The sequence below is a fragment of the Camelus bactrianus genome, chromosome 21 (genome assembly GCF_048773025.1).
Source record: "Camelus bactrianus isolate YW-2024 breed Bactrian camel chromosome 21, ASM4877302v1, whole genome shotgun sequence".
Classification (NCBI taxonomy): domain Eukaryota; kingdom Metazoa; phylum Chordata; class Mammalia; order Artiodactyla; family Camelidae; genus Camelus; species Camelus bactrianus.
This window is the reverse complement of record NC_133559.1, coordinates 9,511,176-9,536,935: the sequence shown is the minus strand read 5'-3', so window position 1 is coordinate 9,536,935 and position 25,760 is coordinate 9,511,176. Positions and strand designations below refer to the sequence as shown.

The 25,760-nt window shown below is 38.4% G+C and overlaps 1 protein-coding gene across 2 annotated transcripts in view; it reads left to right on the top strand.

The window, feature by feature from the left end:
• The window catches only part of FCRL3 (Fc receptor like 3), a 31,333-nt gene extending 6,003 nt beyond the window's left edge, over positions 1-25,330 (top strand). The window contains exons 2-13 of one of the 2 annotated variants that reach the window (XM_045518022.2): positions 2,568-2,588; positions 3,906-4,148; positions 4,641-4,895; positions 5,134-5,418; positions 6,211-6,498; positions 15,693-15,971; positions 16,351-16,479; positions 17,622-17,649; positions 18,698-18,816; positions 19,030-19,098; positions 20,584-20,615; positions 20,706-25,330. In XM_045518022.2, coding sequence (XP_045373978.2) covers positions 2,568-2,588; positions 3,906-4,148; positions 4,641-4,895; positions 5,134-5,418; positions 6,211-6,498; positions 15,693-15,971; positions 16,351-16,479; positions 17,622-17,649; positions 18,698-18,816; positions 19,030-19,098; positions 20,584-20,615; positions 20,706-20,846 — 1,889 coding nt within the window. In that variant the 3' untranslated portion in view covers positions 20,847-25,330. The remainder of the gene's footprint in view (positions 1-2,567; positions 2,589-3,905; positions 4,149-4,640; positions 4,896-5,133; positions 5,419-6,210; positions 6,499-15,692; positions 15,972-16,350; positions 16,480-17,621; positions 17,650-18,697; positions 18,817-19,029; positions 19,099-20,583; positions 20,616-20,705) is intronic. The other variant, XM_074349629.1, reaches the window with a different exon arrangement.
• The last annotated feature ends 430 nt before the right edge of the window (positions 25,331-25,760 follow it).

Genomic DNA, 25,760 nt, shown 5'->3' with positions numbered 1-25,760 from the left:
CTATATTCTAGAACATTAGGATTCAATTTATCATGCCTTCAGAAGTTTGCACAGGGTGTTCAACAAAAGCCCGCTTTCTGAATGTACAAGAGCAATTAATTCTAGGAGCAAAATCTTTTTTATTGCTTTTGTTAGTTCCTGAATATTAGTTTTTGCTTTATATTGTATGGGCACAGGTAACTGTATTGGTTTCCTTTAGTATGTTTAATTAATATTGCCTGAAAGGCAGATTTATATGCTCTGTCTTATAATACCAGGAAGGGAAGGCATTCCTCAGAGAGAAATAATGTCTATCCCACAGTACAATTAGGCAAAAAAGAAATAACCATTTTATATAAAGCTTGTTCAAATACACAGTTTTTATAAACTTTCATCTCAATTCTGTAACTCTTATACCTTTACATTTAGTCTCCATTAGGACACCATCAATAGGTTTTGGTCTTATAAGAAGTTCCAGAAACTTTTCTCTTTATCCCCCAGCCATTTTATCCATTTTTGTATAAGAGGGTTTGAGGTCAAGCTAAGGGACTCAGGCCCTTTTGTCAGTCTTAACTTGATTAAGTGATCTAACTGTTGTCCCAAGCAGTTGCTGGTCAGGTATCTCAGTGTAATTTTCTTCCAGTCTTTAATTAAAAAAAAAAAAAAAAAAGGGAAAATGGAATGGATTTTAATGTTAGAGGGACAAGTTGGAGTCCCTTTGGCTCACCCAACCTCAGATAGTGTTGTATCAAAGACTTTGCTTTAATCCCATCAACATTTGTTTTATTTATCCCATTTCTTTAAAACTAACTAAAGATTTCTATCCTGTTGGGATGAATCCCTTTGAAATTTTCACCTTGTTGGGAAGAAGTCTTTTGACTTTTCATTCAGTTTCCTCTTATTTCCTTGTTAATCAGGCTAATATTTTTATCAGCATCTATAAGACCTATTGAGGGGAAGTGGAGACCATGAATAAATCTTCTTGAAACAGTTTTTTTACCCTCGTTTTAAACTAAAAGAGTTCTTAAGTTTAGTTGTTGCATTTCTGCATCCACCTTTTAAATTGGTCCTTTCATAAGCACCAATAAAAGCTGTTTATAATGAGAGTTCTCTAAAAATTTACCAACTTAGAAGTTTCTCCAGTTTGAAGGATCCATCATCTGGCTATTGATAAACAGTATCTTAATAGCAACTCAAACCAGTAAGAACACAAGAGGCACCCCACAAGAGAGTGCAAAGCAGGTAGCCTGTTGTGGGACACAACCGAGCGGCTGGTTGGTGACATGATGGTGCATGGGTTGGTAAAAGAATTTACCAAAGATAAAGTATGAAAACAGGAAGGAGTTTATTAGGGTGCACTGTCATAGACAACAGTGGGCCACACAGATGACGGGTGCCTGCATGAGCACCGAGAGCCCGTTGTTGGGGTGTTTTATCAGGTCGGGTCACAAGGTGCCTGATGGGCTTGTGCACAAGTCTCTGATTGGTTGTAGGTAAGGTAAGAGGCTTAGGTCCATGAAAGGCAGTGGGGTCTGACTGATAAGGTGGGCTGAAACAAGCCAGCCTGAGCTATTATGAGCTTAGGCATTACCTAGGGCTATTAGTTTGTTAGGGCAAACACAACCAGTAACAAATGAACTTTATCTGTTGAGTGATCACAGGAAGACATCTGAGAGCCCAGAAATGGGGATCGTTGGACTTTGAAGGATGTTAGTTGGCCAAACACAACCTTTATAAGATCCACAAAGTTTACTCTCAAAAATAGTCTAAGAAAGTAAAGGCCTTTGTTGTACAGGCAGATGCAATGAAGTTTAAGATGGCAAAGGCCCCTTATGGACTAGGATCCTTTATGATGAATTTTCTTGAGAGCTGACACAGTCCGGCAAAAAGGCTGCTTAAAGCCCCAGTCTATTTAACTGACTGCCAAACGTGCACCATTCGTGTACCTTCTACACGGCAGAGACCCAGTTCTCAAAACACAGAATAAAATGCCTAAGAGGATCAAGTAAACATTTACATCTCAAAGGCAAGTTCCTCCTAGACGAGCTTTTGTTCTTTTAAGGTCATGCAAGTTCCTTAAAGGCAGAGAAATACAAGATCCTCCTAGAAGGGCTTTTGTTCCTTTAAGGTCAGAATTCTGAAAAAATGTTTTATCAAGCTGGTTTCCTTCTAACCAGTTTTGGAATGTCAAAAGAACCCTATCTTGGCCATTTTAGGGCAAGAGTTCCTTTAATTCCCAACTAATCAAGTACTTGTAGGTATAAATTCCATACATACATAAACCTGGCTGGAGTGCTAGTTGGAGACTGGGAGGAAATGAACTATGAAGCTGCTAAGTATGAGATAGCGAAGAGATGAGCCAGCGTTGTGGATACAAGCCATTCACATTCATGAAATAAATTACAGACTATTCTTTTTTGTTTGTTTGTGGGCTATGAGTATCTTAAAATGGAGGCAAAGAAATGGGAAGGAAAAACCAAAGAAGAGGTTGTGGCTGGATTTTTGGAACATTTCTCAGAGAGTGTCTAATTGAAGAGATGTGAAAAACATTCCTCTGTGCTAATCTTTAAATCTTGGCTCTCTTACAGCTCCTGGAGGAGGACAATCAGGTCTGTTTTCCCTTCTCTCTGTTCCTCCTGGTCTCCAAGCATTGGTCCTCTCAGCCAGCCCTCTCCGTCCCCATAAATGAGGCTTGTGGCAATGTGCCAAATCAGTAGTGTTGCTACTTTGAGGTCACACCTGTTGCTTTGGTGGGTGAGCAGACCATCCTCTGATTTCTCCAGTCTTCAGTTATTTTCCTATTACTGAATGTCACAGTGTAGAAGCAAAGACAGCAGAAGGCTGTACGTCCATGCTAATACCACTATCAAAGAGTATAGAGATACTCTCATTCACAGAGGAAAGTGTTGCAGTCAAATCTTTATATCTCCAAAAAAAAAAAAAGCTCATATCACTGCATTGTTTCAGTGTCTGATTCCACTGGTCAGTTGCAATTACATACACAAATATGATTACTCCAGCAGACCATGCCCCTTTGTTCACATTCTGTGCATCCCTCACTTACTGATAGTGTCCAACTTAGACGGAGAGTAGAAAAGTTGCTTTCCCCATCGAATCTCAAATTAGGCAAGGTTTGAAAGTATGGCAAGTAAAAAGGAAATCTTGTACATTAAATATCAACAACCAAGTAGGAACTGGTTTTTCAGAGTCTAAAGACTGCTTCTGAGGTGTGCACGTCCCAGGCTAATTTTACCTTAACAGGAATGTATAGAACAAGGGCTTTTCAGAGTCAGCCCACCCTCTGAGGCCCTCGCGGTGTTGCTCAGCTGTTGCCGAGTCCAAATTCATTCTGCTTGCCGTGTGACAGGCCAATAAATCAGGAGACGAAGTGTTGGGGCAAGGAATAACGACTTTATTCGGAAAGCCGGCTGACCTAGAGGACGGCAGACTAACGTCTTGGAGAACCATCCCGCTCTAGTCAGAACACAGGCTCCATTTATACAAAAAAATAAGGGAGGGGGGGTGGTTGGTTGTTGTAATCTTCTTGCCCGCAGGCATTCTTTGTTCTTGCAGCCATCCCTGTGGGCCAGGTCATGGTGTCCCTGTAAACCTCCAACAAAACAAAGGTTATTCTCTACTACACAACTACAAATCATGTCTGGTGAACTATTCTGAGCCCACATACCAGGAGCCTGAGACCTTTCCCCGATGACACCCATCTACTCTCCAGGCTAGGCAAAAAATGAGGAGTAACAGATTCTGCCCTAGGCCTTTCCCCAAATTGTGTCTGCCCCATTTCCAACCCTTTCCAACCCTTAATAGGAATTAGCTCAGAAAAACTCCTAGCTTCAGGCTGGGCCCTCCTCTGCCCTCCACCCTCCTCCCACTCCCCTTCACCTGCCTTTGCTTTTCCATTTCCTATTCAGGAGTATCTCCAAAAGCTTTTCTTCTCCTCAAACCTCCATGGTCCACACACTTCCAAAAGGATAGAGTGACTCTCACATGCAGGGATTTCCATTTTCCTGCCCAAGGAGACATATCCTGGTATTATAATGGCATGTCGTTGAATAAAGAATCTGAAGAGATCCGAATAGAGAAGACTGGATATTACAAATGCAAAACCCGAAGATCTTCTCTCAGTGAACCTGTGTATGTGGAGTTTTCAACTGGTAAGGAAAGAAAGAGGGAATCTCTGAAATTAAACCACTGGGCGATATGTCTAAGGGCTGGGTTAATTCAGGGAGACCAAGCAGGGTTGTAAACAGACGTGAGGATATTTGATGTACTGACTTCAGCAGGGAAAATAAGGAAATAGGGCAGCAACAGGATGCTGGATTTTCTATTGACTCCATCCAGAGAAGTATTGGTAAGTCAGAGGTCGCCGGGTAAAAGGGACCTAGGTCTGAAGAAAGGTGTGGTTTTAAATTCCTCTTTTAATAGTACATATGGAGATTTCTTAAGGACATTATCTGGGAATCAGTTCATTATCCTAGCGTAACAGAGAACCAGGCATTGGGACCAGGTAGAAATGTTGGTTGTGTGTACATGAAGTAAAAGGCAGGTGTGTACATGATTGTAGTTCTTTTTTCATGGGCAGAAATTAGAGTTTGAAGAAAGAAGCAGCAGGGAGTAAACCGACTGTGTTCCTTCACTCTCCGCAGACTGGCTGATCCTCCAGGCTCCATACCCTGTCTTTGAAGGAGATAAAGAAGTAGCGCTGAGATGCCGGGGGAGAGAAGAAGCCAGCATTACTGAAAAGACTTTTTACAAAGATGAATTAAAAATTAGTTCTACATCACCCTTCATATTAAATCTAGTCCCCAGGGACAATGGCAAATATCATTGTACTGCTAAGAAAAGAAATTGGATCATATCATCTAAAGAAACTTCAAAACCTCTAACAATTCAACTTCAAGGTAATGGCTAGCATCCTGTGGGTAACAGAGCTCAGTGGGGAAACCATGTGTGAGGATTTAGGGAGGGGCTTGCAAGTGGGAAGTTCATTAAAAACCTCGAGTCATGGGAGAGAGATGGGAGGTGGTCCCACCTGCCGGGGTCCCCGTGTTTTGGTAGCTGGTGCTGAGAGCACATGAGCATCCTTCCAGGAGCTCTGAGACTTACCGCCCTGGGACCTGTGTTTGCTCTTCTCCCTAGAGCTGTTTTCACCGCCAGTGCTGACCGTCAGCCCCTCCCAGCCCACAGAGGGGAGCGCGGTGACCCTGAAATGTGAGACCTGGCTCTCTCCACAGAGGTCAGACATTCAGCTTCAGTTCTGTTTCTTCAGAGAAGACAAGGCCGTGGGGTCAGGCTGGAGCAGCGACCCAGAGCTCAAGTTCCCCATCATGTGGAGTGAAAACTCAGGGTCTTACTGGTGCCAGGCAGAGACAGCGACTCACAGTGTCAGAAAAAGAAGCTTGAGATCCCAGATACGTGTGCAGAGTGAGTATCTGTGAGGCTGCTGTGCCAGGGTCAGAGCTGGGAAGAAGAGAGCTAAACAATGGCATGCCTTGTTTTTGGGGGAACTGAACATAACAGAGAGGAGGAGCTTCCAGCTGTCCTGGTAGCCTTCTCTCTCCAGGCTCAACATTAGCCTCACTTCCCTAGGCTTCCTTTTCCATCTATTGTATTGATTGATTCCTGGGTCCCCAACCCTGTGGAGGCTACAGAACCATACAGGATATGTTCTCTTGTGAATCAACAGATAACTAGAAGCACAAATGACCACAGGCAGTCTTTAGAGGTCCCTATGCCACTTCCATTTGTTGACCTGAACATGTCCCAAAATAAAAGAGGAAGATAAACACAAATTGGAATAATTAGAGAAGAATGTAGGAAGATGAAGGTGAGGCTGGAGAAAAGTTTTGAAGGATACGAGAGGGGTTTGGATTTAAGGGTAGAAATAATATTCTGGGTTCTCATTTATTTTGTGGGGCATTGGTGCATCAGAGATTCCTTAGAGAGAAATGTCCGTGAAATGTGACTATCGTCAACATTAGGTTTAAGAAGATCTAGAGCCTTGTCCCACATTCCCCCAGGATGGAAACTGTTGTGTATGGTGGGAGGGATGTTGCCCTCTTTATAACAATATACACAGTTAAATCCCTATTGCCCACTTTGGACCTCTGCTTATTGCACCTGCTGCTATTTGCTTATTCATGGCAAACCAGCCTTCTCCTTGACCCTGAAGTTTCTGCCATGGGAACCCTCATGTGTCATCTTGTGTCCTACCAGGAGTCCCTGTGTCTGATGTAAATCTAGAGATCTATCCCCCAGAGGGGCAGCTGATTGAAGGGCAAAGTCTGCTCCTTATCTGCTCAGTAGCCAAGGGTACAGGGACTGTCACATTCTCCTGGCACAAAGAGGGCACAGTAAGAAGTCTGGGAACAAAGATCCAGCGTTCCTTGTCAGCAGAGCTGTGGATACACACTGTGAAGGAGCACGATGCTGGGAGATACTACTGTGCAGCTGACAACATTCATGGTCCCATCCTCAGTAAACTGATTACAGTCAAACTGAGAAGTAAGTTCTGATTCCTCCTATTCAGCCTTGGTTCACAAACATAACATCTTTTTTTTATTCATCCATCCATTGATGGATACTTAGGTTGTTTCCACATCTTGGCTATTGTAAATAACACCAGAATGAACATAGGGGTGCATATATCTTTTCAAATTAGTGCTTTTGTATTTCTTGAATACTCAGAAGTAGGAAAGTTAGCTCATATGGTAGTTCTAGTCTTAATTTTTGAAGACTCTCCCTACTGTCTTTCATAGTGGCTGCACAAATTTGCATTCCCATCAACAGTGTATGAGGGTACCCTTTTTGTTACATCCTCATCAACACTTGTTATTTCTTGCTTTTTTGATAATAGCTAATCTAACAGGTGTGAGGTGATGTCTCATTATGGTTTTGATTCACATCTCCCTAATAACTGGTGATGTTGAGCATCTTTTCTTGTGCCTGTTGGTCACCTGTATATCTTCTTTGGAAAAATGTCTGCCTAGCTCCTCTGCCCAATTTTAAATTGGGTTGTTTGTTTTATGCTGTTGAGCTGTATAAATTCTTAACCTATTTTTAATAATAACCCCTTATTGGATATATGGTTTGCAAATGTCTCTTCCCACTTGGTTTTGGTTTTGTTGATGGTTTCCTTTGCTATGTACAAGCTTTTAAGTTTGATGTAGTCCCATTTGTTTATTTTGCTTTTATTTCCCATGCCTGAGGAGACATTTCTAGAAAGATATTGCTAAGAGCAATGTCAAAGAGCAGAATGCCTACATTTTCTTGCAGGAATTTTATGGTTTCAGGTCCTACTTTCAAGTCTCTAATCCATTTTGTATTGATTTTGAGTATGGTGTGAGAGTGGTCTAGCTCCTTCCTTCCTTCCTCTTCTCTTCTTTTCTCTTCTCTTCTCTTTTCTCTTCTCTTCTCTTCTTTTCTTCCTTCCTTCCATTCTTCCTTTCTTTCTTTCTTTCTTTCTTTCTTTCTTTCTTTCTTTCTTTCTTTCTTTCTTTCTTTCTTTTTCTTTCTTTCTTTCTTTTTTCTTTCATCTTTGTGACTGTCCAATTTTCCCAACACCATTTATTGAAGAGAATATATTTTCTCCTTTGTATATTCTTTACTCCTTTGTCATATACAAATTGCCCATGTATGTGTGGGTTCATTTCTGGGGTCTCAGTTCTGTTCCATTGATCTGTATGTCTGTTTTTTATTTTGGCCCTGTGATATAATTTAAAATCAGGGAATGTGATAACCTCCACTTTTTTTCTTTCCCTTCAGGACTGCTTTGGCTATTTGGGGTCTTCTGTAGTTCCATATAAATTTTAAAATTTATATGGATTTTGATAGGGATTTCATTGAATTTGTAGATTACTTTAGGTAATACAGACATTTTAATAATGTTAGTTTTTCTAATTCATAGGCATGAGATTTATTTCCATTTCTTTGTGTCTTCTTTATTTTTTTTCACAGTGTCATAGTTTACAGTGTACAAGTCTTTCACCTCCTTGGTTAGATTTATTCCTAAGTATTTTATTCTTTCTGTTGCAACTGTAAAGTGGATTGTTTTCTTAATTTCACTTTCTGCTAATTTGTTTTTAGTGCATAGAAACACAAGATTTTTTATCCTGCAACCTTTACTATATTCATTTATTATTTCTAATAGTTTTTTTTGGTGGAGTCTTTAGGGTTTTCTGTATGTAAAATCATGTCATTTACAAATAGTGGATGTTTTCACTTCTTTACTTCCAATTTAGATGTCTTTTATTTCTTTTTCTTGCCTAATTACTCTGGCTAGCACTCCCAATTCTATGTTGAATAAGAGTGATGAGAGTGGGCATCCTTGTCTTGTCTCTGATACTAGCGGGATAGCTTTCAGTATTTCACCACTGAGTGTAATGTTAGCTGTGGGTCTGTCATATAGGGCCTTTATTTTATTTAGGTATTTTCCTTTTATATTCATTTTATTTAGATTTTTAAAAATCATACATTGGTGTTGAATCTTGTCAAATGCTTTTTCTGCATCTATTGAGATGGTCATATGTTTTTTATTCTTCATTTTATTAATGTGGTCTGTCATGTTGATTGATTTGCAGATGTTGAACCATCCTTTCACACCTGGAATAAGTCCCACATGATCATCGTATGTGATCCTTTTAAAGTACTGTATTTAGTTTGCTAATATTTTGTTGAGGATTTTTGCATCTATGCTCATTTGAGATATTGGCCTGTAATTTTCTTTTTTTGCATTGTCTTTGCCTGGTTTTGGTATCAGGGTGATGCCACTTGTAAAATGAGTTAGGATGTGTTCCCTTCTCGTCAATTTTTTTGGACTGTTTTGAGAAAAATAGGTATAAATCACCTTTGAATGTTTGATAGAATCCACCTGTGAAGCCATCTAGTCCTGTACCTTTATTCTTGGGAGGTTTGATTACTGTTTCAACCTCCTTACTAGTGATTGGTCATATATCACACACATATATTTTGTGATTTAGTCTTAGAAGGTTGTATGATTCTAAGAATTTGTTCACTTATTCTAGGTTGTACAATTTGTTGATATATAGCTGTTTATAGTATTTTTGTATAATCCTTTGTATTTCTGGAGAATTCATTGTTATTTCTCCTCTTTCATTTCTATTAATTTTTTAAAAAATTTACTTATGGAGGGGAATTAGGTTTATTTAATTAATTATTTATTTTTAAAATGGAGTTACTGGAGACTGAACTGAGGACCTTGTGCATGCTCAGCACACACTCTACCACTGAACTATACCCTCCCCCTCCTCTTTCATTTCTGATTTTATTTATCAGAGCCTTCTCTCTCTCTCTCTCTTTTTTTTTTTCTTAGTGAATCTAGCTGAAGTTTGGGCAATTTTGTCTATCTTTAAAGTAATTAGCTCTTAGTTTTATTGATCTTTTCTATTGTCTTTTTAGTCTGTATTTCTTTTATTTCCACTTTGATTTTTATCATTTCTTTCCTTCTATTGACTTTGGGCTTCATTTCTTCTTTTTCTAGTTCCTTTAGATGTAAGATTAGATTGTTTATTTGAGATTTTCCTTGTTTCTTGAGGTTTAGCCTGCATTGCTATAAACTTCCCTCATGATACTACATTTGTTGTATCCCATAGCTTTTGGTACGCTGTATTTTCATTTTCGTTTGTCTTCAGGTATTTTTCCATTTCCCCTTTGATTTCTTGGTTGATTCAGTAGCTGTTTAGCAGCATGTTGTTTAGTTTCCACATATTTGTGGTTTTCCAGCTTTTTCTTCTAGTTGATCTCTAGTTTCATACCACTGTGATCAGAAAAGATAGTTGATATGATTTCAGTTTTCTTAAATTTATTGAGACTTGTTTTGTGTTCAAACATACGGTCTATCCTTGAGAAAGTTTTATGGGCACTTAAGAAGAATGTGTACTGTACTGCATTTGGATGGAATGTTCTATATAAATTTATCAAGTCCTTTTGCTATAATGTTTCTTATAAGTTTCCTTGTTGACTTTCTGCCTGGATTATCTATTCATTCATGTAAGTGGGGTTTTACAGACCCCTATTGCTACTGTGTTGCTGTCAATTTCTCCCTTTAGGATTGTTAATAATTGCTTTGTGTACTTTGGTGCTCCTATGTTAGGTGCATATATATCATTGTTATGTCTTCTTGATGAATTGTCCCCTTTATCATTATATAATGTCCATCTTTGTCTCTTGTTACCTTTTTTGGCTTGAGGTCTATTTTGCCTGATGTGAATTGACTTCACCCACTTTCTTTTGGCCATCATATGCTTAGAGTATCACCTTCTGTCCTTTCACTTTTAGCTTATTTTGTCTTTAGAGGTGATATGAGTCTCTTGGAGGCAGTATATAGTTGGGTCTCATTTTTTATTCCATTTAGCCTCTCTGTGTCTTTTGATTTATGAATTCAAAACATTTACATTTAAGATGATTATTGATAAGTGAGAACTTACTACTGCCATTTTATCTTTTGTTTCTTGGTTGCTCTGTATCTCCATGGTTTCTTTTCCTTGTGTTTCTGCCTTCCACTTTGGTTTGATGGTTTTCTATGATAGTTTTCTCAGTTTTCTTCTTCTTTAATGTTTTGTATATCTGATCTAGATTTATATTTTGTGGTTACCCTGAGATTTGCATGAAACCTTTCCTAGGTAAACTAATTATTTTTCTGCTGACAGCATCTTATCTTCATTTATGTTTATGGGTTTAATCCTTTTCCTATTCCCCTTTTATGTTTTTGTTGTCTCAAATTGTCTATTCTTATTTTGTAAGTTTGTTACCAAATTGAAGTAGCTATAGTTTTCTGCTTTCCCCTCCCCCTTTTCCCTTTATGCTGTAGTAAGGTGTCTAAAACCTATTCTGATAAATAGTGGCAGTTTTCTGATTCTATCTATTTATCATTTTCCTCAAGAAAGACCAATATTATAGATTTTTATGATGTACATAAAGTTTTGTGTACTTTTGCCTTTTTGTTTCTAGTAGAAGAGCTTCTTTGAACATTTCTTGTAAGCAGAACTGTTGATAAATGTTGATGAATTCCCTCAGCTCTCATTTGTCTAGGAAGGTCTTTGTTTCTTCTTCATATCTGAATGATAATTTTGCTGGATAAAGTATTCTTGCATGACATATTATCTTTCAGTATTTTGAGAATGTCATTCCTTTCCTGTGGTTCCTACTGAGAAATCTAATGATAGCTACATGGGGGTTCTTTTGTAGGTTACTATTCTTTTTTTCTCTTGGCTGTTTTAAAATTCTTTCTTTGTCATTAAGTACTTTTGACGATTCTAATATGTCTTATAGAAGGTCCTTTTCCATTGAGGTAATTAGATCTTCTCTTAGCTTCATGGACTTGTTGTTGTTGTTGTTGTTAGAACGACTCAGCAAAATAAAATTCCAGTTTATTGTTGGACAACATTGTTTCACACATACATCAAACAGGCCAAAAAAATAAATAAATAAACAGCGACTTCATAGACTGAAAAAAGGGGAAAAAAAGGAAACCTTTTATCTTTGACCTTTTTAACCATCTCATACAAACCAACTACTTACAGTACAGCTAAGTACATACACAAAAAAAAGTTACTGGAATGCTCGGAATAAGATTGTTTTCGTGTTGGTTTTTTTTTTTTTTTTTTTTTTTTTGCACAAGGTTTTTTTTTTCTCCTTTGGGATTATAATGAACATGGTTATACCACAAGTCAGAAGCAGGACAGAGAATGCTCCGAAGGCTGGTTTGGTCATCCGAGATCATTAAAAAATGGCTGACTCCTAACAATATGTACAAAAATACAAAATGTAAATAAAAAATACAAACAAATTTTCCTTTTTAAAGTACTTTAAGAAAAAAAACAAGGCCTTGGACTTTTGGGCTCTTTTTTCTTCCCCTGTTGCAAATTCACGTTGTGGTTTTGGTTGGGTGGTGGAGAGTGTGTTATTTGCAGGTGGCGCTGCCCGCGGCAGGCGGGCATGTGGGCCTCTCTACTCGAAGGTGACCACGTTTAGATTCTGAGAAGGGAAGTAGAGGGTGAATAGGTCACGGTGGCCTTTTTTTAAGTTTAACTTTTTCTTTTTTACTGTCTAGTCATCCTTACCAGTCTTCTGCTTCTTGGTGTCAACATCGTCATCCTCATCATCTTCAACTGCCCGTTTGCCCGTAGCTGCCTCGTCTTCATCTCTATCCTCTTCCTCACCATCACCTTCCTCTTCCTCCCCACCTTCTTCCTCTTCTTCATCTACCTCATTGTCGGCCTCCTGCTCCCCGTTTTCCTCATTAGCGTTGCCATTAGCAGGTGCCTCTCTCCCGTTCTCTGCCTCCTCCACAACTTCCTTCTTCTCTTCTAAGTCCTTGGTGGTGATCTCGGAGCTGGTGTCCACGGCCATGTCTGACATGATAGGCAAGCTGGTGATCCCATGCAGAGGATTAAAAAGAAAGCGAGAGTTGAGGACTCTGGCGATAAAGCTGCCGGAGTCCGCGGCGGCGGCGCAGGAGGCGCGCGGTGGAGGTGGCTGCGGCGAGCGCGGAGCCGGACACGGGAACAATGCAAAGATGGCTTTTCACAGCAGCCAGTGGGGCTTCATGGACTTGTATATTCAGTTTCTTCCTCATGCTTGAGAAATTCTCAGCTATTACTTAATTAAATATACTCTCTGTGCCCTTCTCTCTGACTTCTCCTATGATACCCGTTACTCTAAGTTTGCCCTTCCTGTAAGAGTTGGATAGCTCTCAAAGAATTCTCTCATTTTAAAATTATCTTATTTCTCTCTCCTCTTATACTTGTACCATTTCTAGATCTATATCTTAGAGATCACTAATCCTCTCTTTCATACAGTCTGCTCTATTTCCAATGCTTTCTAATGCATCCTTCTTTCTCGTTTATTGAGTTCCTTAATTTCAGAATTTCTGTTTGGTTCTCTTTTAGAGTTTTAATTTTTCTGGTAAAATACTTCTGTTCATTGATTTTATTTTTAAGCTCATTAATCTGGCTTTCTGAGTTTTCCTGTCGCTTGTTGAGTTTCTTCATGACAAATATTTTGAATTCTTTCTCAATTAGGTCACAGTATTCCATGACTTTAAGTTTGGCTTCTGGAGAATTGCCATTTTCTTTCTGTGGTTTAGTATTACTGTGATTCTTCATGGTACTTGGTGAGTTGTTCTTCTGCTGGTGCATTTGCTGTAGTGACAGGTTAGAAATTAGAGGCCTTTCTTTTGTTTTCAAGTAGGTGGTGCTATAGCATAACTTTTTGGTTTCTTTTCCTTAAGCTGCTTCTGGTTATATTTGAGAGTAGGCACTTTGTATCCTCCCCGTCTCTGTAAGAGATATGGCTGTATTATCTCTTCTTGTGCCTCGGGGTCATTGCTGCTTTGCTTCTGAAGTGTTGCTGTTACCATGACCTGGTGCCCCACGATTGTAGACTCTTCCCTCATATCCAGGATCCCTTGAGTCTTAAGCACCACAAATGCAGAGAAAAGGAAAGAGTAGGGTGGGAGCCAGGGTCAGACTGGCATCTCTGCCCTGTCTGGTGTTGTAAGGTCTGTGGGCTCCACTGCTCTGGGTTTAGGGGCAGGGCCAGAGTCGTGAGCACCCATTAAAAATGGAAAAGGACTTGAATAGACATTTCTCCAAAGGAGTTATATAAATGGCCATTAAGCACATGAAAAAAAATGCTCAACGTCACTGATTATTAGGGAAGTGCAAATCAAAACTACAATGAAATACCATCTCATACTCAAGAAGATGAGTACCATACAAGATAATGGAAAATAACAAGTGTTGGCTAAGATGTGGAGAAACTGGAATCTTTGTGTAATGTTGGTGGCAATGAAAATGATGAAATAATTGAGAACAGTATAGAGGTTCTTCAGAAAATTAAAAATAGAACTACCATTTGGCACAGAAATTCCGCTGGGTATACACGCCCCAAAATTGAAAACATATTCTCAAAGGGGTATTTCTAAACCCACATAGAAAACAAGCATTATTAGTAATAGCTAAAACATGGAAACAACCCAGGTGTCCATCGACACCTAAATAGATAAGCAAAGTGTGGTATATACATAAAATGGAATATTATTCAGACTTAAAATGAAAATTCTGACACATGCTACAACCTGGATGAATCTTGAGGTCATTATGTTAAGTGAAACAAGCCAGACCCCAAAACAAATACTGTATGATTTCACTTACAAAAGATATTTAGAATAGTCAAAATCATGGAGTTGGAAAGTAGACTGGTGCTTGTCAGGGGCTGAGGAGATGAAGTGTAAGGAGTTATTGTTTAATGGGTATAGAGTTTCAGTTTTACAAGATAAAAAGTTACGGAGGTAGATGGTGGTGATGGTATTCACAGTATTCTGAATGTATTTAATACCACTGAACTATATACTTGAAAAGTTTATGATAAGTTTTGAATTATGTGTATTTTACAGGAATAAAAAATTGGATAAAAATATATGAGGCAACAACATGGGTGGAAAGGTACATAGAGATGTGCAAAGAACATATAAAGTCTTACCTCTGAGTCTCTTAGCATTTAGCCCAAGTCATTTTATTTTGCAAAAGATGGACAGAAGGGCCAAACTGAAGTTACCAGTTTAAATTTAGCAGGAATCCTACACTTCCAAAAGCAAGATGGCGTTTCTACCCAGATGAGGCAGCTGATGCCGTCTGTCTTTCAGCCAGTAGATTGCACATTTTCAAGTTGAATTATTCTTCTTCAATGGAGTATGACCCCAACCTCCCTCCCGTTTAGCCAATCTCAGACGCAGAGCCAAGTTTAAGATCCTTACCCAATTTCTCTCGTCAAGGAGCACACAACTTACGTCTAAAGCACCACACACAGATGGGCTCATCCAGCTTTCCTCACAGTTCAGTAGAATCAGCAATCCTACAGTTCATGTTCCACATTAATTAATGATTGACTGATGTGTCCATATATTAATTAAAAGAATAATGATTTTCTGTTCTTCCTGGCTGTCCTACTTCTATTATCATCAATTAAAATGGAAATCATTGTTTCTATTGCTGTATCTGGATATTTGAGGGGCCAATCTAGATCAATGTGGTCATCCACCTATCCACCAATTATTGAGGAACTATTCCATGCCGAGGCAAAATTCTAGCAGCCAGAAATACAAAACGAAAAAACAGATAAGTTCTCATTATAAAACTTACATTCTTTTGGGGGAATCAGATATACAAAAATGATAGATAAATAGATGAGAGAAAGACATAGATATATACATAGATTGATAAAATGTTAGTGCTAATGCTCTGTAGAGAAATAAAGCAAGGCAACTGGGTAGAGGGTAATGAGGTCCTACTTCAGATAGATTGTGGAAGTCTAGGTTTAAAGTTAAGACTCAGGAATCAATACTATTGAGAAACAAACCTTGCTTTTAGTTATTATTTCTATCAATAATAGTAGCTAACAGTTATTGAGTACTTTACATACATGATTCTTATTGCTTGAGATATAATTATTATTAGCTTCATTTTACAAAGGAATAAGCTGAGACTCAGAGATATTAACAAGTTTTAAAACTTCAAGATCCCAGAGCTAAGAAAGGGCAGAGGCAGGATTTAAGCTCAGGCTTTCCTGAATCCCAGGTCCATGTTCCTACTATTAGACTAAGCTGCATGTTCCTTCTATTATGTTATCTTGTGTTCATACTTCATTAAAACTGTTGATGAACTATGTTCCCTCCCCAGTTCCAGTGTCTCATCCTGTCTTCACCTTCAGCCTTGCTGGGGCTCAGGCTGTGATGGGAGACGTGGTTGAGCTTCACTGTGAGGCCCAGAGAGGCTCTCCCCCAATCCTGTACTGGTTTTATCACAAGAATGTCACCCTGGGGAACAGCTCAGCCCCCTTTGGAGGTGGAATGTCCTTCAACCTCACTCTGACAGCAGAGCATTCTGGGAACTACTCCTGTGGGGCTGACAATGGCCTGGGGGTCCAGCGCAGTGAGGTGGTGACACTCAACATTACAGGTGGGTTGGTGGTGCTTGGGCTCTGGGTTATATTTATAGTCAATAAAATATTTCTCCAACAGACTACAAATTCTACCAGTGTCAAAGAGTTTTTAACGTGACACCCAGGCTTGGGGCTTCTGGAGATTGGGACTGATTTCATGGTGGAGAGGAGAAAGGAATAAATTTTAATCTCAGTTGCTGACAGTCACTCTCCAAGTGCTATTATTTTGAAAACTACAAATGAAACTGGAAATTATTCAAATTGAAAAATCAGAACCTGGCCAAAAAAAAAAAAACAAAAACCTGTCTTTATAGATCTCTAGCCCCGACTTACATGTTTTTTGTCTAGATCAAAAATATTTGGCACTGGAACTCAAGTAGAGGTCTCTTCACTCAGGGCCCTCCAGTAACAAATACAAAGCAAGCCTTATTACTGTGGGAGTCCCCACAGGGCTGCTGAGCATCCTCGGCCTTGCTGCTGCTACTGCTGTTCTGGTGGGTTACTTCAGGACCCAGAGGAGCTCGGGTGAGTGTCTACATCTTACTGTTTGATGTTGTGACTTTTGCCATTGCTATGATAATGTGGACTTGTGTAGGGCATCTTATAAAGGCCAATTATTCCTTTCCAAGTAGGAGGCCCTCAGTTCTTCTCATTGCCACTCTATGGCAGTGACAAAAATGTAGAACAAATTTTTCAGTTGTGACTCCATGTGTTTAATCTGAGATTTAAATCAGATCAGCAGTTTTGCTTCCAATTAAACATTAGAAAGTTAAGTATTTACTGTTCTAACCCCAGTCCAAATCTTACTGATAACAAAAAGACTGAGAAACAAAATCCTCCACTTGTAACAACAAACATAGACAATATTCATAGGTGCAAATCATAAACTCTGAGATATGCTTTAATACCATTTAAATACAGTGAATACAGAAAATTCGTAGAGATTCTGAGAATGACATTAAAATGTCAGTTTCTGATTGTTTGTTGCTAGGATGTAAAATTCAATTGATTTTTGTATATTGATCTCATATCCTGCAACCTTGCTAAATACACTTCATTCTAGTATTAGTTTTGTAGATTTCGTCAGATTTTTTAAATAGATGATCATGTTATCTACAAACAAAGATAGTTTTACTTTTCCTTTCCAATCTGGATTCCTTTTAATTATTTTTCTTGCCTCAGTGTGTTGGCTAGAACCTCCCGTACAATGTTGAATAGAAGTGTTGAGAACAGACACCCTTTCACCATTAAGTATGGTAATGTAACTGGGATTTCTTGTAGATGATCTTTATTGGGCCACTAACTGTAATTTGCTGAAGGTTTTTATGGGAAAAAATGACAAATTCTTTTACTACATTGATTGAGATGACCATACGATTTTCTCTTCTAGTCCACTGATACGGATTTTGGATTTTGAATGTTGAACCAGCTTAGCATTTGTAGGGTCATGATTTTTGACTTGCTAAAATTTTAAGAATGTTTGCATCTATGTTCTTAAGGGATATTGGTTTGGTAGCTTTATTTTCTTGTCCTTTTTTTTTCCTGACTTGATGTCAAGGTAATATGCAGTGAGTTACCACTTCCAGAATTCTTCATTCCTCTGTATGTACGTAATTCCATATTCACACAGATCACTTGTCATCAATATTCCTTTGTTTGTCTTTCAGGAGGACATTTTGCCACTGGAACACCTAGGTGAGGTCTCTGCTTCTTGTGCTGCTAACATTTTTATGATTTATTTACGTTCACAAGATAATTATGTACATTAAAAAGATTTGATTGGGTTTTCCATTAACATTTTCAAATTCTTATGAAATCAAAAAATGTGAAGAGAGGAGTGTACAGCTCGCTGGTAGAGTGCATGCTTACCATGTACAAGGTCCTGGGTTTAATCCCCAGTACCTCCATTAAACATAAATAAAGAAACAAACAAATAAATAAATAAACCTAATTACCCCTTCAAAACTTTTTTAAATGAATAAAAAATATAACCTGGAAGTTCTTTAAAAATGTGATTAAGAAGGCCACTTTCAATCATGTTTGTAAATAATACTCACTTACACACGGAATTAATGTAATTTGTTATCCGTGTTAAATTATCTCCTTCCCTAAGTGTGCTCCAGTAGAGAATTGACCACTGATGTCTTAATGATATCATCTTTCATAAGGCTACATTTCACTCATTCCCTTATTGCTCATTCCTCTACTCATGCACTCGTTCAGGAAAGGATTATGGAATGCTGGCCACTTCAAATGCACGATATCAACTGCAGAAAGAAATGAAACTGGAAAAAAATACTTTTCTTGAAGAGCCTTCATGGTATCTTACAGGAAATGTAGATTGTTGCAATATGAAGTAGAAATTGAAAGGGACCTTTAAAAAAAAGACAAAAGTCAAGTTCTGCAGGAATGCAGAAGTCTTTGGGTTTCGATGTTTAAGTATGTGAGCTTTTGAAAATAGTAAACTATTAGTCAAATACAAGTGATTAGTCTGTCAAAGGGACCTTGAACTGTGTCACTTTTGCACTCTGCCCTTGCCCCAGTTGGCCTCTCTGTAACGGGCACCATCTTGGGCCTTAGTTCTTCTGACATTTTCTCGAGAGCCTTGCAGACTCTTAGAGCAAGTAGCCGTGATATTTTTATATGAACCATGCTGGGCTCTTCCTGGTTAGTGATTTTCCTGAGATTCTGTACGGTCTACAGATACTTTTCTCCTTTTTATCTCACTAACCCTCTGTCACAGTTACAGTCCCAGTGAGTTTCAGGAGCCTTCCTGGTCCAGGACCTCCAACGCAGACCCCCAAAATCCCAAACACTCTGAGCCACCAGCCCTACAAGAGCCACAGCCAGTGTACAGCAACGGTGAGGACTTCCTCAGGGAAAGAGGGCTCCAGGGATGCACCAGGGAGGGAAAAGAGATTGAGCAGGAGTCCATGGCCTGGCCGTATTTAACTTAAAAATGACATTTCTGGCACTATGTCAGGGACAGAGGGTGGTTATAGACTCGGTGGTGAGGAAGAAGAGTCTGTAGTGTGGGATCTTGATTACAGCCAGCTGTAATTTATTCTTTCCCAGTGAATCTTGGAGATAGCAACCTGGTTTATTGCCAGATCTGGAACACACCGCATGCAAAAGAAAACTCAGGTGAGACACCTTCCAAACAAGTAGAGGTAAGGTGTCAGTGTTTTATCAGATGCAGCAAAGGGTCTTTGATCAAAGAGTTATCTCAAATGTGAATTGAACATGAAAAGCGTTAACTGCTCCTCTTCTATTACCAGTCATATAATCATATGCATTCCCTCTTACTTGTCTGTACTGCCACCATTGCCCCGTAAACCCTTTAAGGATAGACACCGTAAGTTTTTGCTCGTGTATCAGTAGCACCTAGTGGGATACTTAGAAAACAACAGGCCCCCTCAAATGTTTTCTTTTGATAAATGCATATAATTGCTTAATCAAGCCTTTCATTATCTAATATGTAGACAATTGTAATTCTTTTAACTGATCTCTTTATTTCTAATCTTGCTCTCCTTGCAGCCTTCTAACAATCTGCTTGCAGCATGATCCCTCTGAGAGGCAATTGCTCACATCATTGCCTAGATTAACTGCCCTCAGTGACTCTCCGTTCTAAAGCATGACCCTTCCCTCCCTCTTCATTTGGCCCCTCCTCTGAGTTCTGCCTTCTGTCCTTGCTTTAGCGTCCTTACTTGGCGTTTCCTTGATCAAACTGGGCTATTTCGTGCTTTGGTTCTCATGCTTCTTGGTAGACCTCAAATGTTCTTGCCTCTAGTTTACCTGGTGATCTTTGCTCAAATTTTAAGACACAATTCAGTTACCACTGTGAAATTCACAGTGATCCTCACCAGCCCTCCCTATCTCCTAACCTGAGAGGAACTGATAACTTTCTGTGGCAACAGCATACTTTAATATGTATTTTTATGTTGATGCTCATAAAACTTGTTGTATCTGTTTCCATGTCTACTTTTCCCCTTAAAAATTAGAAGATCCTTGATTGAATGGACTGAGTTTATATCATTTTTGTCTCCTTATAGCCTACAAATGCTTAACAGAAAGTCTTATTCACTGCATGCTTATTGGCTGAATAAATAAATGAGAGCTCCAAAGAGCCCCTTGGAAGGATAGGGGAAACACACACACTGAATTTTCTCAGTGCTAACACTGCAAGTCTCTGTCTTACTGGGAATTTTCTGCGTGGCCTCAGAATGCCAACTCTGTATCCCTCCTCCTCCAATTTCTCCGTGCAAAGTGAAGTGAATCATATTTTGCTGCCTTCTCCCAGATGATCGGTATAGCCATAGAGGCCCTGAATGGAGGTGGGGAAGTGGAGGTAGCAGTGCTACTCTGTTGGGGTTGTGACGAGCAGTGGAAAAAGAAGGATATTTTCAGAAAAGTTATTCTGTGCATTTTATGGGCAGAGGAAAAGGCTTTTTCGTGTGTGTTAGGATGGGATACTTTGTCTGTGAGGGCTTGGAAAAACTCAGCAGAGGAAACAGTTAAGAAAGGAGTCAGCAGTCAAGCAGATTGGCCTGGAATGCATTGCGAATAGGTTGTAAGTTGCAATGCATGACCCACAAGTTACTGTTTTTCTTTCTTCTTCCCATCCAACAGCAAATTCTCCAAGGAGGCATTGGGAAGATAAGGTGGGTCATATTTCCTGGCTTTCTTCCCCCTCTGTTCTTCCTCACCTATATTTAGGTGCTTAATATTGTTTTTATTTTTTTCCCCACTAGGAGCCCACCATCATCTATTCAGAGCTGAAGAAAGCATATCCAGATGACTCCACAGGACAGGACAGCAATAGAAACATAGATGAAGATGCCACAGAAAACTATGAGAATGTCCCATGCACATCGTCAGCTGTAGACCACTAGCTCTGTATCCAGCATGGCTCACAGAGACCCTGAGGAGCAGCCCGTGTCCTTCTCTCTGTTATCGCCAACCATGCACCCTCGTTCCCTCCAGGACTCAGCATCCCAGGAGGCTGGGCCGTAGGGGACGTGAGGCTGTGTGAAAGTTCTGCCAGCTTTCTCTGTGCCTGAACCTATATGTTCTCCAGGAACATAATGGGCAGCTGCATTCTTTTCACACTCGAGATACATGTGAAGGCAGGGCAGGTGGGCCTTCAGCTCCTGGACCTGTTGAAGAGAAGGGAGAAACAGTCTCGCCAGGACCACAAGGGTGCAGTCATGACCGGTTGATCTAAGTGTGATCAAAAGCTTTTAATGTACTATCCTTACATAAACAATTTGCTCTAAACATTTTGTTTCCATCTTGTGTGGTTGATAGTGGCATTGCTGATATCCTGGCTTATATGCTTTGTTCCAGCTACCATATTGGAAACACCAAAAAAGATTCATTCTGCCCACTTATATACTATTTCTTCATGAAATGTACATTAGTATTAAGATTTAAAAAATAACTCATTCTTTTTAATGGGAGAGATCTTCCAAATTGTCTGATTAGATAGTGTTAGGGACTGAATTGTACTCTCTCAAAATTCAACGTGACTGTACTTGGAGATGGAACCTTTAAGGAGGTAATTATGGTTAAATGAGGTCATAGGGTGGACCCTAATCCAACTGGGCTGGTGTCTTTGCAAGAAGAAGAGGAGACACTAGAGACGTCTCTATCTTTCTTCATGCACACAGAGGAAAAGCCATATGAAGACACAGCAAGAAGGCAGGCTTGTGCAAAACCAGAAGTGGCAGGAAGAGAGGTCTCACCAGAAACCAACTCTGCCAGCACCTTGATCTTGGATTTCTAGAACTGTGAGAAAATAGATACCTGTTGTTTAAGTCACATCGTCTGAGGTATTTTGTTCTGGCAATCAGAGAAGACTAATACAGATTTATACAAAGATACATAGATGATAAGTGATTGATGATGATGATGATACATAGATGATAAGTGATTGATGATGATGATGATGATGATGGATGGATAGATAGATAGACAGATGGATAGATAGATAGATAAGATAGATGCAGGTGAATGACACACACGCACATACCCAGACCATGTAGAATTTGTAGTCTTCAAGACACTTTCCCTTTCACAAGATCAAACATTCCTCCTCCCCAAAGCAGCTCAGTTTTATTGTTTAATTATGCAACATCCACTATTTGATGGCTACAGAAGCATTAACACCAACGTTGGAAGGTCAATAGAGCCAATGATTCATATGACTCAGAACCGAGCTGGCACTGTATGTAGATGGAAGGCAATTCATAGTCTCAAAGGAGGACATCCCCTCCCATTGCTCAATGACTCTTAAATCAATTCCTCAATTGACTGACAGACACTGAGTATCCACCAATGAAGAAAAAAAATTTTAAGTATGCCCTTTGTGTTTAAATTTCAGGAAAAATGGCACAATCACTTTTATTCATAAGCTTACTGGGGTAGAAAAGGAATAACTGAAAGTGTTAATCTCTATCACCTAGTGTTACACTGACATTTTTTTAGCTCTGAAAACAATAGGTCTGAAGAAGATTCTGGTAAGTTCACTGATGACTGATGCACCTCAACTGATACAATTTATGGACATCATTGATTTAACACCAGCCATTGTTGATAACTTTAAGTAAATAATGCAGTGATGCTTTGCAAACCTTGAAAACAACTCGAGCATAAAGGTATTGCGTATTTCAAATTTTATGTATTTCCCCTTGGGTTTTGGAAGCTTAGACAACAGAAAGTATAACATATATCAAAATGCAATCTGATTTGACATTTTTATCTTAGGCTAATGAATTCAACTAGCAAGATCATTTACTGAGGGAAAAAATAATTCCCTTCTTAAAGAAGAAATGCATATTTTATTATGAAAGAGGGACTTATATGTCTTGTTTCTGTATAAATAAGCACAAAATACAATTCATAATGTATACTTGGCCTTTGGGTGGAGCAAGGAATCCAGATATAGTCTGTGTGCTTAAATTTTGCTCCAAATACCTCCCCACTTAGGGCTCCAGGATGAGTAAAATAAACAAGGGAAGGGGAACATGCACTAGGTCCAGCTGTGGGAAACCCATCTAAAAGAATGGTGATAAAAGGTAGGTTTTCTCTTTTGGCTTAAGAGAGAAAAAAATCCCTAAGGGACAAAGAAAGGACTGAGGTAGCCTCCCATGGACAGTGAGAGTCTCTCCAGGAGTGCACGCCGGTGGTGAAAGCAGCACCAAGGACAGCAGCCTCTAAGATGGAGAGAATCAGTGAATGCCAGCAAGAGATGGGGACACCCGAGGACTCTATAGCACACAGAATTGTTCTGCGTGTATAGAGGACCTCCCTCTCAGATCCTTTATGCAGGTCCTCAAACTGAGTGCAAATAGTAGTACCTGAAAGCAGCCAGGGAGACTCTAAGGGATATTTGGTAGAAGATCCAAGAGGAAATTATGTTTCCAATTAGCCAGGAAGGTAATAGTTGAGGCATCAAGATTCAAGACATTACTATAATTTCTTTCTTTACAGTATATTTATTTACAAATTATCGACTAATTTATGGATAATAAACTACAGATACTTTAAGGGTACAATTTGATGATTTTTTGACAAATATATACATCCATGAAACCACCACCACAATCAAGATCCCAAATATCTCCATCACCCCCTAAAGTTTCCTTCTCCCCTACACAGTACTTCTTTCCTTCCACTTTCATTTCATGCAATTACTCATATTCTTTATGTCACTGTAGATCAGAGTGTATTCTCTAAAATTTTATATAAATAGAATCATAGAGTATATACTCTTTTGTTCCTGACTTCCTTCACCAAGTAAAAAGGTTGTAAGATTCATTTAGATTGCATCATGTATCCACAGTATATTCCTTTTTATTGCTGAGTAATATCCCATCACATGGATATACCACTTTTGATTATCCTTTTACCTGTTAATGGACATTTGGATTGTCTCATTTGTCATTATTAAGAATCAAGCTACTATAAAAATTCATGTACAATTCTTTGTGTGGATTCTTTGTGTGGACATATGTTTCCACTGTTCCTTTGTAAACACTTTGGAGTATAATAGCTGGGTCACATAGTAGATTCATGCTTAACATTTTAAGAGGCTATAAGATTCTTTTCCAAAGTGGCTGTACCATTTTACATTCTCATGAGCAGTGTTAGATAGAGTTGCTCCACATCCTTGCCATCATCTGTCATTTTCAGTCCTTAATTTTAGGCATTCTAAGGAGTGTGTAGTGTAGTATAGTGTTATTTCATTGTGGTTTTAATTTCCCCAATAATCAATAATGTTGATTATCTTCTCAAGCCCCTATTAATTCCTTTTAGATCCTCTTTTGTGAAGTATTTGTTCACATCTTTTACCTCTTCTTTATTGGATTCTTTTTATTACTGGGTTGCAAGAGTTTTTTATATCCTGGTCTGATGTATGTGATGCAAATATTTTATTCATGTTTGTAGCATGCCTTTCATTTTCTTAATTGTCTTTTGAAGAGAAAATTTTTTAGTTTTGATAAAGTCCAATGTATCAACTTTCTCATTTTATGAGTATGCTTTGTGTTTCTTATGTAAGAAAGTATATGCTAGGGTCAAAAGATTCTTTCCTATTTCTTTTTTTTTTTATAGAAATTTTATAGTTTTAACTTCTACATATAAGTTATTTAAGAGCTATTTAGAGTGAAAATTTTTGTATATGTATAGTGTGAGAAAAAGTGTTTATATTTTTTTTCCTGTGAATACCCAGTTGTTCCAGCACTATTTGCTGAATAAACTTTCTTTTGCCTCTAAAATTTGAATTGTCTTCTTGTTGCTGAGTTACTGGAGTTCTTTATATATTTGGGATATGTATTTCTTTGTCAGATATATGTTTAGTGAATATTTTCTCCTGGTATGTGATTTGCCTTTACATTTTCTTAACTGTATCTTTTAAAGAACAAAAATTTTAATTTGATAAAAATTGTTTATCAGTTTTTTCTCTTACAGTTCCTGTTTTGCATATCCTGTTTAAAAACCATTCACCTAACTAAATGTTATAAAGATTTTCTTCTACGTTGTCTTTTAGAAATTTAATAATTTTAGATCTTGTATTTAGATATGTGATTCATTTCAGGTTAATTTTTGTATATGTCATGAGGTAAGGGTTGATGTTAAGTTTTCCAACACAGTTATCCAGTTGTTTTACCACCATTTCTTGAAAAATATATCTTTTTTTTTCATTGAATTATGTTGTCACTTTGTCAACAGTCAATTGACTACATAAGTATGGGTCTACTTATGGACTATTCTGTTCTATTGATTATATATACATGTATCTACCTGAGAGTTTGTGTAAGATTGATTTTTTTTCCTTAAAAATATTTAATAAAATACACCAATGAAGCTGTTTGAACCTGGACTTTTCTTTGCAGGAAAGTTATTTTAATAAGAAATTTAAACTCTTACTAGATAAAGGACTATTCATATTTTTTCTTCTTTTTGTATCAGTTTTGGCAAGTTGTACTTTCCAAGGGATTTTTCTGTTTCAAATTGTCAAATTTGTTAGCATAACATTTTATATATATTTTATTATCTTTTTACTGTCTGAATTATTTGTAGTCTTAACCTCTCTCATTCCTAGTATTGTTAGTGTATTTGTTTTCTTTTTATTCTTTATCTGTTCAGCTAAAAGTTTCTCAATTTTGTTGATCTTTTCAAAGAACCGGATTTTGTCTTTATTAATGGACTCTTTTTTTTTTTTCTGCTTTCTGTATTGTTGATTTGCTCATCATTATCATTTCATTCTTTCTGCTTATTCTGTGTGTGGTAGGCAGAATTCTAGT